The sequence below is a fragment of the Kogia breviceps genome, chromosome 7 (genome assembly GCF_026419965.1).
Source record: "Kogia breviceps isolate mKogBre1 chromosome 7, mKogBre1 haplotype 1, whole genome shotgun sequence".
In the NCBI taxonomy this organism is placed as follows: Eukaryota; Metazoa; Chordata; class Mammalia; order Artiodactyla; family Physeteridae; genus Kogia; species Kogia breviceps.
The window spans coordinates 112,096,344-112,106,033 of NC_081316.1; the positions used below are offsets into that span (position 1 = coordinate 112,096,344).

Sequence of the window (9,690 nt, forward strand, 5' to 3'; positions counted from 1 at the left end):
AATATTTCAAAATGTGGCACATACTTCAAGAAAAGAATGTGATGAGGTAAGCTACACACAGTTTGAAGAAAAGAAGGACATCCCTGAAAGCTCAATTTCAAGGCTTTATGAGACGCATGCAAATCCAACCACAGAGGTAGCGGCTCACACCAGTCAGAAGAACCATCAGCAACAAAACTACCAACAATTAATGCTGAAGGGGTTGTGGAGAAGTGCATACCCTCTGCGTTAAGTGGGACTTTGCCGCCAGCCGCGGCGGGTCCTCAAAGTGCAACAACCATCGACGAGAGGGGGTAGGGAACTGAACGCACCAAGGTATGGGATCAGAAGGGCACAAGCAACTGACGGTTGCACGGCAAGCTTAACAACAAAGCGTAGCCGTATATATACCCCTAAAGCAGGGAATTTGCTTAGTCACGCCTTATCGGCATCAGCTGGTTGATTGGCTTCTCGGCTTAGTCACGCCTTATCGGCATCAGCTGGTTGATTGGCTTCTCGGCTTAGTCACGCCTTATCGGCATCAGCTGGTTGGTTGGCTTCTCGGCTTCTCCCTCAAAGGCACCAATTTCCCCTCCAGGGTTGCTTTTCCTAGCTTTAGGGAACAACCAGGGACTCCCAGTAACTGAGCAGGTCCCTGGAGCGATTTGGCCAAAGACCATCTCCTTTTTTACGTTCATACCATAAAGTCCAGGATGCATACCAAGGAGAGTACAGTCGGGCCCTGAGGCTTATGAGGGTCTTAATGGCGCCTTCCTCAGAGGGCAATGCTCGCCACAGCCTGTCCGTTAAGGACCGGTTGGTGAAAGTGGAGCTGACCACAGGTCAGTGAAGTCCAGTTATAGATTTCAGAAACTGTGTTGACCCAAGTCCATTAGGTTGAGTCCAAGCAATAAAATTGAGTGACGGGACTTCCCTGGTGGCGCAGTGGTTAAGACTCCGCCTGCCCATGCAGGGGACATGGGTTTGAGCCCTGGTCCAGGAAGATCCCACATGCCGCGGAGCAACTAAGCCAGTGCGCCACAACTACTGAGCCTGAGCTCTAGAGCCCGCGTGCCACAACTACTGAAGCCCGCGCGCCTAGAGCCATGCTCCACAACAAGAGAAGCCACCGCAATGAGAAGCCTGTGCACCGCGACAGAGTAGCCCCCGCTCACCACAACTAGAGAAAGCCCGCGAGCAGCAACAAAGAACCAATGCAGCCAAACATATATACATAAATATTTTTTAAAATGGAGTGACAAACCACAAAGAGTTAAAGTTCACCATCCAGCTAGCTTTTGCTGAGCTTGATGGGCTTTCTGAGCAACAGTTGCTCTGGTTCCTTCCTCTGGGCCCCAATCACTTGCTATCTTGTGACATCTCTTACCAATCCAGGCTCAGGTTTCTGTAAATGCTCATTTTTGTTGCATTCAAATTTCTTCCTCCCGTTCTTCTTCTATCTAGGAAGATTCTTGCCCTTCCTTCACTGTACAGCTACTGAGAGCGTTTACCAGGTGCCAGGCACTCCATCAAGTAAATGGCAGAGAGTAAACCCCAGTCCTCCTGGGTTATACTTACAAGAAAGCCACGCCAACTGACCGGGGCTTTGTGTTTTCCGGCCCAATGGTTAGCGTATCTGGTAGCCTATTTCCCACTGTCCCTCTTCTCTTCCTCTTCCAGCCAAGAGCATAAGTAAAGAACTCTCTCCATGTTCTCTCCACTCCCTGACCAACCCCACCTCAAAATGGGAATAATAAACAATCAAAGCCAAAAAATTAAAAGAATTTGTCTAGAGACATGATTAGTCATGAAGTGCATCTTGCTATTTTTTCTCTTTGCTATTCACATCAGATGTTAATTGTATCTCAGGTTATTGTGCCAAATCTCAGAAACCAAGAAGAGAAAAAGGAAAATTATCCAACAACCTTTCCCTTCCCAAGAGGGAAAACCTAGAGCTGGAAGCAGCCCTAATCACCCCTTCCCCCACAGAAGCCTGGCACTTCACCAGCTGCAAATGGGTCCACTGGTTTGCAGAAGTGACCTGGAGCTAAAGAAGGCCTCACTGCCCCAACCGCCCCTGCCTGACCTGCATTATTCTGTATAAAGTTCATCTCCACCACCACCAAATATGAATGTAAAAAAAAAAAAAAGCTTAACTATTTTTCTATCAATAAAACTGTTGATGCAAGTTACTTAAACTATAGCTTGCTATGGCAGACACACCCTAAGGTGACCCCCAGTGAGTCACACCCTTGTATAGTCCCTCCCCTCAAGTGCAGGCAGAATATATGATTTGCTTCCAATCGACAGAAAATGGCAAACGGGATAAGATGCCATTCTCATGATTAAGTTACATTACGTGGAAAAGATGAAGGAGTCTTGCAGATATAATTAAAATCCCTAATCAGTTGAGTTTAATCCAAAGGGAGATTATCTTGGGTGGGCCTGACCTAAATAAGGTGAGCCCTTTAAATAGGGTCTAGAGGTCAGAGATCTGAAGCAGCAGAAATACTGCCATGAATTCTACAGCAACCTAAGGGTGCTTGGAAGCGAATCATTCCCTGGTCGAGCCTCCGGATGAGAATGTAGCCCAGCCAAAACCTTGATTTCAGCCTTGTGAAACTCTGAGTAGAGAACCCAGATAAATGATGGTCAGGTTTCAGATCTACAGAAGTTGTGAAGTAAAAGTGTGTTGTTTTAAGCACCTGTGTCTGTGGTAACTTATTATGTGGCATAGAAAACTAGCACACTGCAACCAGGAGATTTTTAATTTTCTAAGAGGTTTAGGCCTTTTGTATTTTCTATTTACCTCAATCATGACAAATTCAGGCAGATACACCTTCAGTTTATCGCCTACATATGCATCCCCCATGTGTGTCAAAGTGAGAGGATATAGACTATTTGCCGCAATTTTACTCCTTGTGTGTGAGAGAATCATCATGCATCACTTGACAACACGGCTTGAACAGGCCCAGAACCTGACCCTTTCCCAAGTCATCCCTCAGGTTTTAATTTTCCCAATGCTTAAGTGTCAGTCTGCTGGACAAAAACCTTTACATCGTTAAATTCCACTTTGCTGTGGGCAACTAGGAGATTATAGGTAATAAGTTAAATATTAACAGAGATAGAGAGTCTGGCTGAAAATCCCAGAGTCATCATCAAAATTTAAATAGAAGTCAACCCTTCAATATGCCCTATAGTATCTCCTTTGAGAAACATTTTCTTCGCTGCCCTGTGAAATGTCTTACATGTCTATCTCTTTTATTCCAAATAACATTTTATCCACTTTGCTTCATGGGCAGGACAGAGCACCCTGTCCACTGAAGTAGGTTTGTGGATCTGTATAAACCACAGTACCTTTCTTCTCTCCCGAGCCAGTGTGAAGAGCCTAACAAATAGATCTACCCGACACCCCACCAATAACAATCTCTCTTCCTGTAAAATTACCTCAAGAGTCCACGAATCACTTGGCTCCCTTAAGTTGCTGCTGGATATTTTAACTCCAAACGAAGCATCACTTTTCAGTGAAGCAACTGAAGCATTACGTGAACCTAAACTGCTAAATGTGAAAAGACAGCATGAGACAGTGAGTTCTTGGAGGATGGGCACATTCTTCTTTGTATTTTCTAGGGTTGCTAGCTCAGCGTTTTATACATAATAAGCCTTCGGTTGATGTTTATAGAATTGAACTCAAAATAAGTGAGCAGGTACACTATCACCGTAAAGGAGAAGAGGGGCTCATCCTCTAATTATTACCTTTTATTCCTTCTCGTCACCACCTACTCTCCTGTCTCGTCTCTGTACACTCCAAATATTGGCCCTGCAACAGCCATAAAGGGGAAAAAACTAAAAATAATGCATAAGAACATTTTTTAAAACTGAAATGCTATGTATTATGTGCTTTCTCTATTTCAACAGCACTGTACAGTCTCTGTCTCCTAAACATTTACCGGTAATGTTATTTTTTAGCACTAAGGAAATCCTATTTATTGTTTTTAAACAATTACATCAATTCTTTAGATCTCTAAATCAATGTCTTTTTACTGAGAGTACCACTATCTGTACTCCGTACTGCTCATTTCAGAGATGGACGCAACACAAAAAGAAAGCACTGCTAGTCTCCTGAATTCTTCATTTTTAGTGTATCCTACAAGTCACCAACAGCATTTAAATCTAACAGAGAACAACTTCTCAATCAGCTTAAGCTTCCCTTTCAGGTCTCTGAATTTCACCCAATAAGCTTCTTACCTTAAAAAGTCTTAAAACCCAAGAACTAGAAGCACTTACCTTGCATCTATTCCTGGTACTTAGTATTTCTTAATGTTTGCTGAATGGAAATGAATTACTAAAAGTCTGCACCAGCATCTGGATCGCTTTGGATTGGATATCAGTCCCATATATTGACAAAATGAATCAGGTAATCCTTGTTTTCAGGGGCCAATAAAATTTCCACAAGCTTCGCTGTCACATATATATTCAAGTCCCTGTCAAACCACCAGCCTCCACATTAACTCCAACCCCCCCAGAGAAGCCTTCTCACCTGACTCTCACCTCAACATCCCATAGCTCCCTGGTTACCTCTAACTAAGATACGACCAGGTTTCCACTTGACCCAGCCCTGAACACACCTTCCTGCATCCAATAACTCTGAGCTCCTCTAAATGCTATCTTATACATCTTTATCTCTCTCTCTCTCTCTCTTTTTTTTTTTTTTTTACATCTTTATCTCTTCTAGACAGAGACTCCTTTTAGGACGTCTCTGCTCGTGAAGCCTGCTAATTGCTATTTCTCACCTATTTGAGAATTAGCCACTATTTGGGGTCAAGGCTTCAATGTCTATTGCCTAAATATCATAACAGCCTGCTAACAGGTCCCACCATCTCTAGCCTCAAGCATCTCCAATCCTTCTTCCACAGTGGTGCCAGAGTAATCTTTCTAAAATACAAATCAGACTGTGTTATTTTGCTGCTTAAAAATCCATCTATCCAAAGTACAGTGTACGCTCCATAGCAACGACAAACAAGCCTCCCTACGTTTCCAACCTTATCTCCTGCCATCCACCACCGGTCACACACCCCAGTGGTCCAGACAAACCAACCTGCCTGTCATTCCTTCAGTGACCTAGGCTCGCTCACGCCTCCATGCCCTCTACCTGGCTTGCCCTGCTCATCTTTCAAAGGAAGCCTTCGACTACGTTAATTTTCCCTCTTAAGCACGCCCACAGCACTCTATACTTCCCCACTGTGGCACTTACGACACTTAACTGTAATTGCTTCTTATTTTTCTGTCTCTCCTCAAATCCATAAGCTTCATTAAGGAGGAGAACACATCTGTTTTGCTCATCACTGCATAACCAGTACCTGGCACAGTATCTGGCACTTAGTAGGCACTCAGTAAATAGTTGAGTGACTGACTAAATATTATAAAAATAATAGTAACAAAAATAACAACAGCTAACACTTCTTCAGTACTTATTGTGTGCCGGGCACTGTTCTAAGTACTTTAGATATGTTAATTCATTTAACCCTCACAATAATCCTAAATATTATTATTATCACGCTATACAAATAAAGAAATTGTGACACAGAGCTGTTAAATTACATGTCCAAGGTTATACAGCCATTAAGCAACAGAGTCAGAGTCTGAATGGGGATGGTGAATTCCAGAGCCTAGGTTCTTAACCCCTCCTCAATACTACCTCTCTTTTATATATGATTCAGTTCAAATGTCACCTTCAGTGGAAACCTTCCCTTACCATCCAGTCTGAGTTAGATGTTTCTCTTCTGTATCCCATGATACCCCATATCCACCTCCACCAGAGCACCTATCACACTGCACTACATGGCTTGGTGTCTATTCCCATTATTCCATGAGCTCCTTGAGGACAGGGACTTTGACTTGGTCTTATTTTTCTTTGTGTCCTCAGTGCACATGGTAAATACTCAAAGAACTTTGATGGATGGATCGATGGATGGATCGATGGATGGATGGAAAACCTAAGCTGGACTATTAGCGTTCATTTTCAGATCATCCAGCAGGTGGCAGAAGAAGACAAAAGCTGAGCGGAGGATGGCCTGTCTTACCTTGCACACTGGTCACTTTCTTCATGGTGGTTTCCTGATCTTGGCACAGAGTCACTGTCACTGTGGCTCCGGACACTCCATAGCCCCAAATCACTGCCCCCGCAGGCTCCTTCTGCAGCACCATGGAATTAGCGATGTAGGAAGCAAAGCGAAAACCAACATCTAAAAAAATGAGCAAACACTTAGGAGAGCATCGTTGGAGAGATTCGTCAACCAGATTGAATCTGGTTAAATGGCGAGGAACGTACAGTCTTAATACATGAGAATTTGAAGATAACCAGTCCTTTTAATTTTCTAAAACGAGAGCTTATTCCTCCGAATTAGCGAAGCAACATAACAAGAACAGTTTCCAGCAATATGTATGCATCACAGTACAAGATGACCAATAAGGAAAACTCAAAAAGCCTAGGGCAACCCATTTACCACAAGCCTCCTCCCCTTCAAAGCTCTTCATCTTCCTCTGCTCTCAGGCTTGGCCCAAACGCTTGACTCCCTCCCCCCCCAAAATCACCAAAATGCTCTTTTGATGCACCTCACAGATGGTATTTATGAGAAAAATAAACCACTTCCTTTCCCTGCTTCCCATTACCACTGCCACTCCTCGCGCTGGGAATAAAGAAGGCTGCCTCTCTTCAACACAGCGTTTTCTAAACTTTTTCCCCACTCTTTATCTCCCCCTTGCCATCCTCTCAGTGTCAATTTCCCGCAATAATTCTCCTTATCGTGTTTTTTGACAACCCACTGAAAAGTCTAAATAAACATTTATGAATATCTGCAACAAGTCTGCTTCCTTCTGAGGTAAATTCAGATAAATTGAGATGCAAAAAATAAGGTCAGTGAGAGATAGAAGGTCAAAGTGTCTGAACAAAAGGTCTTTTGTTGCATTTCACCCATTTCACAAGCTAAATTATACAAAAGGAGAAGGAGCACTTGAAACTGTGGATTCTATTCTAGACAGTCACTAACAAGACTGAATAAGAATTCACTTTAACGATATCATTCCTATTTTTAACATCCAGCCTATATCGAAGTATTTTACTAATAACAAGCATCTATCCAAATTATCTCAGTGGGTTCCTCATCAAAACTTCATAAGGGGGAAAAAAACTTTTGAAAGTTACATCCCAATTTGTCTGAACAAAACTGACAAAACTCCCTAGAAGAAAATAATTAACAAAGTTAAGATTTTTTTAAAGGGTTTTAAACAAAAATGACTGGCAGGAATGAGAATCAGAACTAGCAAAGTTGACATTTTCCCCTCTGGAAGCTACAATGATGACAGCCCCTCAGGCTATACTTAACAGGGCAGCACAGCTAATAGGGTCTCCTACACGGACTTGGTGGCCTATTTGTCCTGCACTTCGAATAACAACCCAGTCCCTAGACATCCTCAGCTCTCTCTTAGGAGTTTGTTCCATCATAAAACCTACATGACAATCAAAGATCATCCAGAAGACCCACAGGGCTGAAGATGCACAGCCTCCAGGAGCAAAACGCTCCAGGAAGAGACTACAACAGCCCCGAATTGCATAAGCACGTTGGAGGGAAGGGAAGAGGTGCATGTGTGGGAAGGCCTTGTCTTGGGTAAGTGTTTTATATGGAACAAAACCTGAAGACCAAAGGCCTAAGAGCTGAGCAGAAAGAGGATGGGGTGGGGAAGGGATTGAAGAAAAGTGGCTGCCGCAAGCATGAGCCGAGGCAAATAAGGGACTCTGGAGGTGTGCAGCCACCTTCTCAAATGTTGGGGAAAATATTTTTCCCAGTCAGTCTGTTTTCGACAACACACATTCACTGAACCTCTTTGTGCATGGCTCTATTCTGAGTTAAAGACTTTTAGAGGTGGAAAGAATCTTTTACACCCTGGGGGACAATCACGTTATTTACTGATCAACAGACTGAGACCCAAGTAGATTAGGTAATTTTTAAAAATAGCTTGCACATTAATTCATTCAACAAATACTTAAAGATGCCTACTGTGTGCCAGGCACGATTTTAAGCATTAAGGATGTAACAGTGAAAGAAAGAAAAAAAAAAAAGCAGGCAAAAATCCTTGCCAGCAGGGAGCTTGCATTCTACTGGGGAGAGTAACTGTGTCAGGCAGAAAACTAAACACAGTACAGATGTTAAACTTCTTTGGCCTCAAATCACATAGGTAGTTTAAGACAGGACAAGAAATCAAGCCACCTGATTCCAAAGTCACTGCAATTTCTACTCTGCCACAGTTAGATACTGGTGGTAAATCAAAGACAAGTCATATTCCCTGTTCTTATAAAGCTCACATTCCAAGCTGATAAGAATAGACAGTGGAATATTACCAAGGAATTGAGCAATGGACAAAACAGGAGAACAAGAAAGGAGGTGGGACTGGTAATTGTTTCTGTCAAATAAAAGACACAACATTTGAATTTTTTTAGGTCTTCAATGTTTTCTTTGGGTGTTGGAGTAGAAAAACAGGAATTAGTGTTCTGGGAAGTTAAAAGTAGACTGACAAAATTAGGACAGTGGTTACCTCTGGTGAGGAACTGTGGTGGATGCACTAGGGAGGAATATCCATGGAGTCTCAGTAAAACTGGCAACGTTCTAGTTCTTAAGTTGGGTGAAGCGCCCCTGGGTGTTCATTTTATCATTGCTACATACGTGTTTGCACACTTCAACTATTACGTGATAAACATGAGCACAGGGGGAATGATTTGAAGGAAAGAAGGCAGGATACGCAACCAAATAAGGGAAGAAAATTTAGAGCATTAATAAATTAAAAAATAAAGTCATTGTTAGTGAAGGTGATGTAACAATATGACCCAAAGACAAAGATAAAACAGTGATGTTAAAGTTAACAGCCTTTAACAGAAAAATTAATAGAATAAGGGGCCCTATTCTCCTCTTTCCCTTCTCCCCACCTCATATACTAGACTCAAAGGTCACTGAGTGGGGATGAGTCAGGAAATGATATAAAGTGCTGCTAGTTTACACTTTTGTTAAACCCTGAAAAACCACTTAAGGGCTGCAGTTTGTCTGCATCTGGGTACTTTGCAGGTTCTTAGGCAGTGCAGTCCTTTTTCTGCACCTGTCTGTTCTCCCACCTCAACTTTCATTTCTTTTCTGTGACCCAGCATCCCACCTGGGGTATTCAAATGACACGATATGACCTGGACAACAGTCAAAGTGAGTCATCCTCCTCCCCAATGCCACGCACATTATCCCACCACCAGTGTCTGCCAGCTGCAGCAGGAATCAAAGCTGAGTCTTACATACTCTGAGCTAGTGAGGGGGTTGTACGTCTTAGCCCTAATCACCACTTAAACTAGGAAGATTTAATTCCCCCAAGCAACCCAGCCTGAAGCAAACCCTCCCCAGGGGCACCACTGAGGGGGCAGCACTGAAATGTTTTGGATGACTCAGTCACCAGTTTCCAAATACTATCTAACTAGCTTCGCCCCCTCCCCTTCGAGTTCCCCTGCAATTATTCAGACACTGAGGGCCTCGGTCTGGGCACATTTGGGCCTCCCCTCCTTAGATAAACCCAACTCTCCCGCTGCCCCACATGCTGCATCACAGGGGCGGTGGAAGGGAGTGGAGGAAGCGGACAAGCCGGGGCTCCTGCCCAGCGGACACCCGCAACCGAGGCCTG

At 43.4% G+C, this 9,690-nt stretch overlaps 1 protein-coding gene across 6 annotated transcripts in view; it reads right to left on the reverse strand.

The window, feature by feature from the left end:
- The window catches only part of SIAE (sialic acid acetylesterase), a 44,299-nt gene that overhangs the window by 34,243 nt on the left and 366 nt on the right, over positions 1-9,690 (reverse strand). For 3 of the 6 annotated variants that reach the window (XR_010841477.1, XM_067039218.1, XM_059070334.2), the window contains exon 2: positions 6,063-6,224. Coding sequence is in view for 3 of the 6 variants with exons in the window: in XM_067039218.1 (XP_066895319.1) it covers positions 6,063-6,224 (162 nt within the window). In the remaining 3 variants the exon portion in view is untranslated. Of the gene's footprint in view, positions 1-3,426; positions 3,515-3,735; positions 3,800-4,266; positions 5,155-6,062; positions 6,225-9,690 lie in introns of those variants that run through there. The other 3 variants (XM_067039219.1, XM_067039217.1, XM_059070337.2) reach the window with 3 other exon arrangements.